This window comes from Crotalus tigris, unplaced genomic scaffold, assembly GCF_016545835.1.
Source record: "Crotalus tigris isolate CLP2741 ecotype Arizona unplaced genomic scaffold, ASM1654583v1 scf7180000024286.1529876, whole genome shotgun sequence".
In the NCBI taxonomy this organism is placed as follows: domain Eukaryota; kingdom Metazoa; phylum Chordata; class Lepidosauria; order Squamata; family Viperidae; genus Crotalus; species Crotalus tigris.
The window spans coordinates 115,806-128,977 of NW_024100459.1; the positions used below are offsets into that span (position 1 = coordinate 115,806).

General features: G+C 38.8%; 1 protein-coding gene across 4 annotated transcripts in view; it reads left to right on the top strand.

The window, feature by feature from the left end:
* The window catches only part of SPTBN5 (spectrin beta, non-erythrocytic 5), a 110,903-nt gene that overhangs the window by 54,773 nt on the left and 42,958 nt on the right, over positions 1–13,172 (top strand). For all 4 annotated transcript variants that reach the window (XM_039323905.1, XM_039323907.1, XM_039323908.1 and 1 more), the window contains exons 39-46: positions 468–659; positions 1,657–1,749; positions 2,921–3,039; positions 4,279–4,393; positions 5,286–5,399; positions 7,059–7,180; positions 11,142–11,304; positions 12,875–13,063. In XM_039323905.1, coding sequence (XP_039179839.1) covers positions 468–659; positions 1,657–1,749; positions 2,921–3,039; positions 4,279–4,393; positions 5,286–5,399; positions 7,059–7,180; positions 11,142–11,304; positions 12,875–13,063 — 1,107 coding nt within the window. The remainder of the gene's footprint in view (positions 1–467; positions 660–1,656; positions 1,750–2,920; positions 3,040–4,278; positions 4,394–5,285; positions 5,400–7,058; positions 7,181–11,141; positions 11,305–12,874; positions 13,064–13,172) is intronic.

Here is a 13,172-nt window from a genome sequence, read left to right on the forward strand (position 1 = left end):
TTTTGTGTTATGTGGTTCTTGTGAGGTTCTTCTGTAGCATGAGGTCAAATCATGGATGGATGGATGGATAGATGGATGGATGGATAGATAGATAGATAGATAGATAGATAGATAGATAGATAGATAGATAGATAGATCTGTATTGCAATTGTTAGAAAATTTCAGCCTTAAATGTTTTGATGGCTCGCATCACCTTGGCTGCCTTCTGACAGATAGACAGCTTTAGACAAGTGTAATCTTTCTACTTCTTTCTCATATCCTGAATAATTTACACATCAAATCAGTCAATCCATCTATCTCTGCGGGATATAAATCTGGATCAGATATCCCAGAACTAGTCTTAAGTAAACAATGTGTTTAACCTTTGCCACTGGCCTTCCAATCTTTTAGAACTGAGTTGTGTTAGAAATAGCATAGAGATATTGCAATTTTCTTCTTATTAATTATTCCCTCTTAACTATTTAAAGAGAGGAGAAGCTCTACTACACCATAATATTCCCCAGTCGGAAGAGATCCGCCAAAAGATGTCCTTGCTCCAAGAACAATGGGAAAAGTTGGATCAGGCTGTTGCTGCTCATGGAAAGATGCTTGAGGAGAGCAGGGATTTTCTTGAATTTCTACAAAAAGTTGACCATGCAGAGGCTTGGATCAGAGACAAGGTCAGTGAATTTGTAGACAACTCTTTCTCTTTAGAAAACACATTTATAGCTGAACATTTGGAAAATGGTAATTGTAGAAGAAAATGTATATTTTTGTTTAATTTTGAAAAATGCCTGAAATGTTTTCCTCTTTCCAAATATATGAATATAAATCAAACCTGTATTTCATGGAGGCTGCTACTGTGTTCTATATGCGTGACTCTCCTATTAGAAATGTACTTTTTAAAAAATGAGCAATGTACAGAAGAGTACAAAATTTACATCTTCCCACAATTAACTTGGTGACCATCAAGGGGAGGGGGGATTTCTTGTTCCAAAATGTATTAAGACTCTTTTGTTAAGCAATTGCTATTCATTTTATATGGGTATTTTAGAAAGTTTTGTTTTGTGTGTTAGAAAACTGTTACATGATTTTATGAACTGCAAGTAGGCATTTATTGGGCTGTAATGTTAGATAATTGGTAACAAAATAGGACCGGCAGAAAATATTTAATATTCCTCAAAATTCAAGAGAAACCTTAATGTTATCATGAATTTTTTTTCTTCATCAAGCACGTTTTGCAGTCATTTTGTCTGCCACTGGTTGCAACATTTTAAGAATTAGATGTGTGATTGGAATTTTAAGGTAAGGTAAGGATTGTTTTAAGTCAAAATTCATTGAAGCATCAGAAAAGAATTGCTAAATCCATTCACTAAAATTTTGCATTGATTCCTTCAAACTTCTGCTCTGATTTCTGGATTATTTTACCTCCATACTTTTTAAAACACATCCAATGAATCAACTTGCATTAACTTTTCAAGCAAATAACAAGTACTGTTATCAAGACAGTTCATAATGCAGAGTGTGTTATTTAGTATGCTATTGATATTGCATTTTAGAAGGCAGATAGCCAAACCCAAAATAGACTTGAATTCCAGTGGAAAAAAAAGACTAGATAAACATTGAAGATTTCATTGTGTTTTAATGGACTCCTAATGGTATTGTGTTGCTCACCAGGTAGTCATGGTTAATATTGGTGATGTGGGGAATGACTATGAACATTGCCTTCAGCTTTTGAAAAAATTAAACGAATTCCGAGGAATGTCAGAGGTAAGTGATATTGTTTCTATTAGCTAAATGAATAACACTTCAGGACATTGGTGTTTCCGGATAATTTGACTGATGAAAGATAGTGTGACATCAGAGTTGTTGGGTTTTTAAATCCTCTAAATTGTTGGCCTTCTAATTTACCATGTGAATGCTAGAGTTAATTATTTCCCTGAATTACATTATACCAAGAAGAGACTTCAAAATAGTATGCACAGCATGCCTTCTCATATTTAATGCTTATAATAATCCTCTGAGGTAGGTTTGGTTTGGAGACTGCAATTGGTCTAGAGTCATGTGGCCGAGTATATTTCAACAAGAGGATTTTGGGCTGATTAGAAAACTGACATAGATCATTATGTTCCATAATGTCAGGAATGTTAGAATTGATTTATTTCTAAATCAAGTGTGATCTCTTTGAAAAAACTAAATTTCACTTTGTTTGTAGAAGTTGTAGCGCCATTACATCCTTGACTTACAACCACAATTGTGCCCAAAATCTCTATTGCTAAGTGAAACATTTGTTAAGTGAGTTTTGCTCCATTTTATAACCTTTCTTGCCACAGTTATTAAGTGAATCAGTGCTGTTGTTAAGTTAGTAACACAGTTGTTAACTGAATTTGACTCCCCCACTGACTTTGCTTGTCAGAAGGTTGCAAAAAGTGATCACATGATCGTGGAACACTACAACCATCATAAATATGAGTCAGTTGCCCAATTTCTGGATTTTGATCATGTGACCATGCAGATGCTGCAATAGTTATAAGTGTGAAAAACAGTCATAAGTCACTTTTTTTGGTGCCGTTGTAACTTTGAACGGTCACTAAATGAACTGTTAGAAGTTGAGGACTACCTGTATTTTATATTCTGAAGAAAACGTCTTCACATTTTTATTGTGTTTTGCTTCCATTTCTACCCTTTTTTCACAGCAACAATTATAAAAAAAATAGTGACGAGGCAGTTTAAAGTGCCAATTTTGAGAATGTTCCTTCCAGGATGCCAGAGCGATAGTAAATGTTGAGAAAGGCAGATATCCAGTCCAATAGGAACTCACAGTTAGGTTTAACATGTACACATGGATTTGAGACTTAGCATCTTAGAAGGAACATCTAAAGGAGGAGAGAATTAAGACTTTGCTTTATTATCTGGTTCCTCTTTGGCCTTGGTCTTCTAGGGGGTAACAGTAGATGATGCACACATCAGAGACATCAATGCTCTCGCTCTGCGATTGAAGAGGCAGAATGAGGAAGAGATGAAAATAATACGCCAACGCCAAGAACAGCTGAATGAAAGGTGTGTGGATAAATTCTACTGATCCAAAAGAAGAGGAAAAAGTCCAATCAAATCTGACCAGAGCCAGAGAGGAATGCTGACATTCCTGTGTCGGTGTTTATATGGAGACGGCTGATCTTCTTTCATAGATCATCTTCCAGTATAAATGAACTGCCATTGAATAATGGATGTGGGGGAGTAAAGAGGGAGTGACACTGAGCTATTTGAATTTCATTCCTAACACTTGTTAAGAATTTTTGGTATAAACATCATTGAAGCCTAAATTGCTAAGGCAATGGTAATCTTCTAGTTATGAATAAATGTCAATGTATCCTCAGGCTACTCAACCCACATAAAAATATAATTGTGAAATAAGAATGATTTCAATTAACTCAGCTGGTCATAACTTGAGGACTCCCTGGAGTAAGCCAAGAGAAAGAGCGAGCTATTCTAGCTATTGTTACCAGTTAGTTTTTCAGGGAGGATGTGGGAAAAATACTCAAAATTGCAACCCATGCCTGTGGTCTGTGATCAAACAATGGTCTGTAATCCACCACCTTAGGGACATGCAAATTTCTCATTATTTTGCATTTTTAAGGCCTCTTGTCATCTCTAATCTGTGCCAAATGACATACAAACTTCCCATTCATTCTCTTCCCCCCCCCCCCTTTGGATGTTGAACTCTACAGTATACTCTATCACTTTTTGCAAATGACATGGTTACAAAATCTCTGTTATTAAAGACATTTGATTGACTAAAATTCCTCTGGTGATAGAAAACACTGGTGAGCAGAATGGAAATCACTACTGTTGGGGGGGGCGTGATTCCCCCCTCCTCTTAGAGCCCTTTTATTGCTATCCAATCAGATCCAGTCTTGCACATTAATCACTTTTGATGTCATTTTGTTTGTGCTTGCTTAAACATATAGGTAAATAAAGTTGGGATTATGTTGATTATGGGAATTCATAAACCCAAATACCGTATATGCCAGCATATAAGGCGACTTCCGCGAGCGCTAAAATCGGTGCCAAAGATGGGGGTCGTCTTATACGCCGAGTCATCTTATACGCCGGAAATACTGGTAGTTTCCGGCATATAAGATGACGTTCTAGGAATGCGTCCCGGCGATAAAGATGGGGGTCGTCTTATACGCCGGGTCGCCTTGTACGCTGGCATATACGGTATATACTTTTTTTTGCTCTGATCTCATATTTGATCTATTTGATCTTCTCAAATAAAATTAAATGTTTCAATGACAGGTGGAACAGTTTCTATGGTGATCTTAAAACATATAAGAGGAAGTTGGAAGAAGCCTTGCAGATCCATGCCTTGATTAGAGAAATTGATGACATCACAGAGAGAATTGGTGAAAAGGTGATTTATTTTATTATTTTTAAAGGATTTTTTGAAAAAAAAAATCTTGACAAGTTATCCAGAGTGGATGAAATTTCAGAAAACCAAATAGTAATAAAATATCAAGAGGGAATTTTGACAGTCAGAGGTGCAAAGAAAAGAGAAATTCAGAAAAACATTCCTGAACACTATCATACACAAACAGTTCTTGCTCCATCTCTTCTTTATTTTAAGAGTTTTTTACAAAATACTCTGAAAATGCTAATAATTTTTTCAGATGTATAAGCTTTATTAAACTTGATAACTTCATTATTTTTTAGTCCTATAAAAAGAAAATTACTCAAATGGTTTTCCATATTTTGCTATTGGAATCCATTTTATTCAGCAGTTCCTGAATAACAAATAAATAAAAACAAATATGCATGAAAAGATTAATTTTGATAGAAAATGGATTTAGCTTGAGAATAGGGAGGGATTGAGTTTTTAGGTTAGCAAAATACTAATTTTACTTATTCAGGAGCAGATAAGCTGGAGCCATCAAAGGCAAAATTACGATGGTTGGTTGTACAGTCAGCCAAATGATTAGACAGGATTTGGGGGTTTTATCCATCTATCAAGGTATATTATTATTTATTTATTTATTTAATAAATTTATATGCCACCCAAATCTCAGTGATGCCCCAATCCATCTAGAGATATACTCTAGTATATTATGCTATATCTAGACATAATAGTATTGTGTTATTTTATTTCAAATGATTACTCAGTGCCTAAAAATTTGTTCTATAGATATCTCTTAAATCCTCACATTATATAAAGATGTAAAGTTTAAGTTAGAAATATCGAAAGGATGAAAATATTCAAAGGTGTAATTTTCTAAAGAATGGAGTTATTATCTTTTTTTCTTCCTCAGAGTTCACTGATACAAGCCTTGGATTATGGAAAAGATGTTGAAAGTGTAGAAAATCTACTTCGGAAGCAGGATGAAATAGAGAGAGAAATTGGCATTATTCAGTCCAAGATGGAGGTAAAACATATAACTGATATTTGAAATACAATTGCAAATAATATGAACATAAATCCTGGAAATTTGCCGTGCATATGTACTACGTAGAACTGTGTAGTAATCTCATTTCTATAATCTCAATTCCAAGACTTGGCTGCTTTCAGAAGTTTGATTTATTCTAAAATATAAATATAAGTTTTCGGTAGGGAGTCAGAACATATGAACACAAGCCTACCACAACTAGATTTTATGTTTGAAACCTGAAGAATAGAATAGTGGAATGAATTTTTTTCTTTAAATAACAAATTAAATCACAGCCTAAAACAGTTATTCGCTTTCAAAGATGAGTGTGATTAATTTCCTTTTTGGATGATCAGAATATTTCCACACTGAGTCTTAAGAATGTCAGTTTAACTGTGCCTATGGTTTTCAACATAGAGAGGTTGGTAACTTAGTAAATCAAGGTGTCCCCATCATTCAAACTTTCTATTCGGCTTTGGGGAATGGCTAAAAAATGTTTTTTTCCTCATGCTTATGCTTGCTCCAAAAATAGGTCCCATCAGAGAATTCTAAATGCTACAGTATGCCCCATGCTAGCCTGCTGCACCAAAACCAATTGTTCTTAAGAACAGCAAGAACAGTACATTCAAGGCAGGAAGAACCCTACTATCCAACCCATATCTCACCTAAACTTAGAGCTCGAAGGCAAAATAAGGAAGCCAGGGGAAAAGTGCAATCTACCAGTGATTTGCTGGGGAAAGCATGTTGGCCAAGCCTTATTTTGTCACATTAATGAAGCTGGTGAGCATTGTTGCTGATACAGTTTTAATAAGGTACAAATTAAAGAAACTTATTGGTGGATTCCTCTGGTTCCTTTCCCAACCCATCAAGCGCTACCAACTAGTAAAAAAAAACAAGCACCAATTGTTCTTTTTAATTTGAGGTAGGGCAGGGCTAGGCAAGTATAGGCAGGTGACTTGAACAGCAAGTTTAATTTCCTGTCAAGTTATCTAATCAGATGCTCCACGTCTGTAACCTCTCAACCAGAATCTATCTATATTGGATACATCCGAGTCCATAAAATTGTTTGGTTAATGGTACAAAATGTGTGTGGGGAGGGGGGATAACCATCTTATTTCATCCCATTTTATCCCATCTCTGTTCTGCTGCTGTGATGTAGATAAAAAAGTTAAATCCAGAATAATGAAAGGCTATTCCTTAAGAGACTGTCTATGCTAATTATTCTCCATGTACTTTTCATTGACTCTGAAAATGTCTGTGATTTTTTGATCTGTAAATTGAAATATGCAGATTGTTGATGTTAAGTTCCTCTGTCCTTTTGATCTTCTACCATATCTCTTCTTCTACTTTCTCCCTACCTTTGCCAGCTTTTGGTCCTGATTTTTGTCTTGTTTAATTAATTAATTAATAAGTTATATATTTGGCCAGTTGAACTAAATGATGTACCGTATATGCTTGCTCGCTCTGATTTGGCTATAAAGATTGTCTGGAAATGTGGCTGAGTACAAATTAAACTGGTTTTCTCTCTCTTTTTTCATTCTGAGAAGCCTTTTGAAATATCATGAAAAGAAAAGCCTGACACAGAATAGATGTTTAAATTAAGAGCAGCTTCAGAAAGAAAAACATGTTAACTATGTAGAGTGCCTGTTTTTCTTTTAGTCACTGGAACCAGAACTATGTCAAATTGAAAGGAATCCATCTACTATAAGTAACAAACTGACTACAAAGCAAAAGGAAATGGGAAACCATTGGTTACAACTCCAGAATGAGACCAAACAAAGGTAAATTCAAGGTGCAATTCAAGATGCTGGTTATTACCTTTAAAGTCCCACATGGCATGAGATCAAGTGATCTGCAGGATCATCTCTCTCTGAGGACATCTGTATGTCCCATTAGAGCAGATAGGATAGGCATGCTCCGTGTCCCTTCCCTTAAACATTGCCATCTTATGGGTCTATGGAAAAGTACCTTTTCCATTGCAGCCCCTGCCCTATGGAATGGCCTCCCCATTAAGAACCAACAAGCCCCTGCCCTTCTATCCTTCCAGAGAGCATCCCTGGATCTTCTCCTATGTGCTGGGATTGAGCAAGATCAGGATGAGAATGTGGGTGCATCAGAAGCTATGCACCTTTTTTGTTTTTAGTTTTATCACTGTTACTTTTATATTGTTTTATTGGTTGTAAGTTGCTCAAAGCTGTTTTAAAATGGCTGCCTATACAAATGTTTTAAATAAATAAATATTTTTTACAAGGCCTTGTCTTCTATTAGCCATAGACTAAACACACAACCCTGATTTCTAACTCTGTCTTTATTGTAAAATTACATTGCAAATCTGAAAGTACTCCTCCCACCTCCTATTTTCACTCTCCCCCAAACTAAGGATGGTCTCTTCTGAGATGTTTTCTCTCCGACCCCTCCTGATCTGGACTCAGACTTTGTTCATCAGACAATGTCTAGACCAGCGGTTCTCAACCTGTGGGTCACGACCCTTTTGGGGGTCACACGAGTCTTTCACAAGGGTCGCCTAAGACCATTGGAAAACACATATTTCCAATGGTCTTAGGCAGGGCATGTCAACCGCCTTCTTTTCTCCCCCCCCCCCTCCACTCCACCTCACTTGTTTGTGGAAAATATGCTGCTTGGTGGCAGTCTGCACGAATTCTACCAAATGTGGCCTGCAGGGGGCGCATGAAGAGCGCAGGCACAGAGCAAGGCCACACCCTCCCCAGAGACTCATTGTGCAGCAACCGGATTGACTTCCTCTCGCGCATGCAGGTCAGAGAAGGGGAGGCCGCCACAGCACCCAACTCCTGTGCCTGTCAGCTGGCGACCTCCGAACTTGCACTTGTCAGCCGGGAGGTCTGTCAATGGCTGCCGGTCTCCTTTGCCACCCCTCCCGTCCTCAACTCCTCCTCCACCAGTTCATATCAAGCCCGCCGGGGCTTGACAGGGAGAGAGGGAGGGAAGGAGGAAGGGACTCCTCCTCCTCTCCTAAGCTTCAAAGCACGATCAGCTTCCAAGGGCGCCACAATCCTCACGAAAGCGGGGGGGAGCAAAGGGGGTGAGAAAGCTCCTGGAAGGCTCGAAGGAGCACCTGTCAGCGTTGGTGATGAGAAATTCCCCACAAACCCAGGGAAGGGGTGGAGAAAAGGAGCCCCCTTTGGGAGGAAACCGCCACCTTCTTCTCCTTGGCTTTGCACTCTTCTGTTCCTCAGCGGCCAGGCTGCCAAGCCTCTGTTGGCTGGAACTTCCTTTCCTTCCCTCCCTCTTGGTCTCTTCCTCCTTCTCTCCCTCTCCCATTGTCCCTTCCTTCCTTTCCTTCACCTCCCTCTTTATCCCTCCTTCCCTCCCTCTCTCCCCTTGTCCCTTCCTTCCTTCTTTTCCTTTGCCTCCCTCTTTGTCCCTCCTTCCCTCCCTCTTTCCCCTTGTCCCTTCCGTCCTTCCTTCCTTCCCTCTTGTCCAGGATCAGGGCGAACCTCTACAGCTGATCCGCGCTTCTGCAGAGCAGCCAAGAAGCAGGTCAGCTGTAGCAGCTCTCCTTGGGTCCTGCCCAGCAAACTTGCTCGAGCTTTGCTAGAAAACATGCTGCTTGCTAATTTAGCAGAAGCACGAATCAGCTGTAGCCCGGTGCTGATCCTGGGGCTTCTGCTAACTTATCAAGCGGCATGTTTTCTGGTGAAGCTGAGCAAGTGAACTGGGCAGAGCTCTCCTCTGCCTCTGGCAGCCTGTCCCTCTCCCCTTGTCCCTTCCTGGGCACCGAGGGGGGGAGGAAGGAAGGGACGAAGAGGGAGGGAAGTAAGGGACAATGAGAGAGGGAAGGAAGGAACAATGGAAGGGAGGGAAGGAAGGAAGGGACAAAGAGGGAAGGAAGGAAGGAAGGAAGGAAGGAAGGAAGGAAGGAAGGAAGGAAGGAAGGAAGGAAGGAAGGAAGGAAGGAACTAAGAGGGAGGGGAAGGAAAGGAAGGAAAGAAGGAAGGGACAATGGGAAAGAGGAAGGGAAGAGGAAGAGACTAAGGGAGGTGAAGGAAAGGAAGGAAAGAAGGAAGGGACAATGGGAAAGAGGGAGGGAAGGAGGAAGAGACTAAGGGAGGTGAAAGAAAGGAAGGAATGAAGGAAGGAAGGAACAATGAGGGAGAGGGAGGGAAGGAGGAAGAGGCTAAGGGAGGTGAAGGAAAGGAAGGAAAGAATAAAGGAAGGAAGGAACAATGGGAGAGGGAGGAAAGGAGGAAGAGACTAAGAAGGAGGTGAGGAAGGAAGGAAAGAAGGAAGGGACAATGGGAAAGAGGGAGGGAAGGAGAAAGAGACTAAGAGGGAGGTGAAGGAAAGGAAGAAAAGAAGGAAGGAAGGGACAAGGTGAGAGAAGGGAGGGAAGGAAGGCAGGCACCCACCCCAGTCCCATCCCAGAGACCCACAGATTCCCCCCCACAGGCACACTGCAACCTGAGTGATCAGCTGGCCACGCCCCCTGGCCATTGATCACGTGACCCTGGGACACTGTGAACATCATAAGTATGAATCAGTTGTCAAGCATCCGAATCTAAATCACATGGCCCTGGGGATGCTGCAACAATCATAAGTGTGAAAAATGGTCATAATTCGCTTTTTAAGTGCTGTTGTAACTTCAGTCACTAAGCGAATTGTTGTAAGTCGAGGACTACTTATACTTTCCCATTTTTCCCTCTCTTTTTTTTTTTTTGGTCAAACTTTTGATACCCCCCCCCAGCCAGCTGGATGGGGGGTTGGGGGTCACCACAACATGAGGAACTGTATTAAAGGGTCGCGGCATTAGGAAGATTGAAAACCACTGATCTAGACTGTGACTCTTCCTCCTATCTCTCAGGGTCATTCCTGAATACTTTATATTGTCAGTCTGTAGATTTCACATATTGTGCTTTAGTCAATCCTGTTTTTTGCCATTATTTAGTGAAAATTCAAAATAGACTTCCAACATTTTGAATCCACAAATGCACTCTACAATATATTAATAGATGTGTTTAGTCATAAAGTTGAGAGGAACCTTAGAAGTCAACTAGTCCAAATCCCTGCTAAGTGCAGGAGCCAGATGACATTTTAACAGATGATCCCATTTTTTATTTTAAGAACTCTGGTTCCAGAAAACTTCATGTGGCAACCATATAGCCACAATGTGATTAATAAATGCTGTTAGAATATATTATCCATCAGGGTATTACTAAATGTTATTGCTGGTTGTGAAAAGGATTGAAATCTTTGTGAAGAAGCAAAGTTCCTCCATCTTCTGTTTTAGCTGAATACTAAGTTTATGCAAAGGTGCAGAATTAGGAGTACTGGCATTGATATTCCATCCTGCAAAGAGTACATTTCTTCTCCCTTTGGGCCTGATAACCTTCAGAGTTTTACTTATTTTGGATCATTTTGGTGGGTCCCTGATTGAGGGATAAAGGTGAGGAAGTGAATTGGGGGGGGGGTAGGGGGAGAAAGCGAATTTGAGGTATCTAGCCAAATTCTGGTAGCAGAATCAGTTTGGCATGTGCAGTAATAGAGTTCTCTCCAGAGACTTTAGTACTGTTAAATGAAAAAATATGGTTTGAAAACTAGAAATGTGAAAAGCCCAACATTTCTAAGTATGTATTCTTACAACCCCCTTGAAATAAGTAAACAACAATTTACAAGCTTTCTGTTTTTGTTAAACTCAATTTTATTCCACCAGCTTATATTTAGTAAGAGTTTCAATTATTATTTATGTTCTTTTGTATACAACAGGGGTGAGAAGCTGATTGCTTCTTACCAGTTACAGAAGTTTAACTCTGAACTGAAGGAATTGCTTGATTGGATTCAGGAGGTCAAAGGTCAAATGGAACTTGGGGATGTTCCTAAAAATTTAGCTGAAGCAGAAAGTCTGATAGAGGAGCATCAAGAAGTAAAGGCAAGTATGATTATGTCAGTTGATATTGCCATCTTTATAATAGTTTCCATTACTTTAAAAAGTTCCTAATTAGCAATTTCAATACTTGACAATGGAAATAACATTGATTGTAGCAATACGCACATAAGTAATTACATCCTCATTATTTATTTCTGTGCTTACTTTTTGAGCTGGAACATTCTTTTCTTAGCTCAGATGTGGTCTGTTCTCTCTGTAAACCTCAGTTTTATTTGGATTCTGCTAAAATTAATAGCAGTGTAAACATGAGCACATCTTTTGCAAGTCTAGAACTTACATGGAATATCAACATTCAGCTACTGGCAATTTAGAGGACATATTGTAAGTACTTATTTGTTTGAATAATTCTGCCACTGAAGAGGCCTACATATTCAACAAATGCTGAAGCAATTGTTGGGGGGGGGGGGGAAGAAGCTAATACATATCCTGCCCGTGGAGGTTAAGCCTATTGAGATCAAGACAAGTTACAGAGGAACTCCCTTGGAATATACACATTTGGAGGTATTGTGCTAAGCTTTTATTACAAAGATTCTTCTGAACCACAGAGAAGGAAAGGAGAAAAATAGATAGTATTAACACATGCTTGGAGACACTGAAAGCTCCATTGAACAAGATGGAAAGTCTCAGGAGGAAAGAAGAGAGAAAAGAATAATTATAGATCCAGTAGGTCTTCTACTTCCACTTGGAAATGAGATAAGGTGCAGAAGCTCATTTGTTCAGAGAAATAAAGATGGAGGGGGAGTTTTTATTTTGAGGAAAAGGTGAGGGCAGGAGGACTATCCACACCATAAAAATGGCCAGTGAGTTACATAATTTCCTGGTAGACTAAAAAAGACATCTGGAATGCTTCATAGTATCCAGAGCTTAACTTAGAGGTTCTTACACTAGGGATAAATGGAATATATTCTAGAGATGATGGAGCAATTTGTAATTGCTTTTTTGTGAGTTATGGATTCGGTTTGGGACAGCTGTCACTAAGATGTTTCTGTAAAATAGCAGAGGCTGTTTTTTTGTTTGTTTTGTGGGAATAATGACATTATTTAAGATTAGGGAAAGGAATAATTGGTCAAACAGTTTAAGAACGACTGAGTTCACATCTTTCATAAATTTGAAATGATGAAAGATGTCAGTTAAATAAACGCATTTGATGTTTTTTAATGTTGACATCAAGAATACAATCATGAAAGTGCTTGAATAATGAAATCTGCTGTGAACACCAAAAGAAAACTGAAATTTTGGGGATATTGTTTACCTCAGTTATGGGTGATGCTGTTTTTCTTAATTATGTGCAATTAAAAACATGTTTCATTTATATCTAAGTTTCCAAATTTAATTAGGGTAAAAATTAGTCTTTGCTAAGGTGAAAGAGAGGGTAATTTGTTCTTTATATATTTTTCAAATTTTGAAATCTTCCTTCTTTCTCAGACTCCTTACTTTCCACATAAATATTAATCGTGAAAGGTTGCTGAATAAAATCTACTTTTGTTTTCCAAAAATCCTGAATGTTGCTTCTGTGCAAACATTTACCATCAATCTGTCTGACATTTTTTAGGCAGAGATTGAAGCTCGAGGGGAAAGACTTGGTGCTCTCAGCAACTACGGTCAGAAACTTGGCAGTTCTGGCCATTATGCAGCTCCTGAGATCCATCATTCCCTCATCAAGTTACAACAAGCATTAAATGAAATGATCCAGACCTATGAAGAACAAAGTCTAAAATTACTTCAAGCCAGAGACTTACAGGTAGATAAAAAAAAATAATAATTCTGAAGCAGCCCACAAGAATAAGAATATATGCTGTCAGGAAGAGTTTTGATTGGTAGTTAGGGCATGGCAAATGGAAGCAAACAGT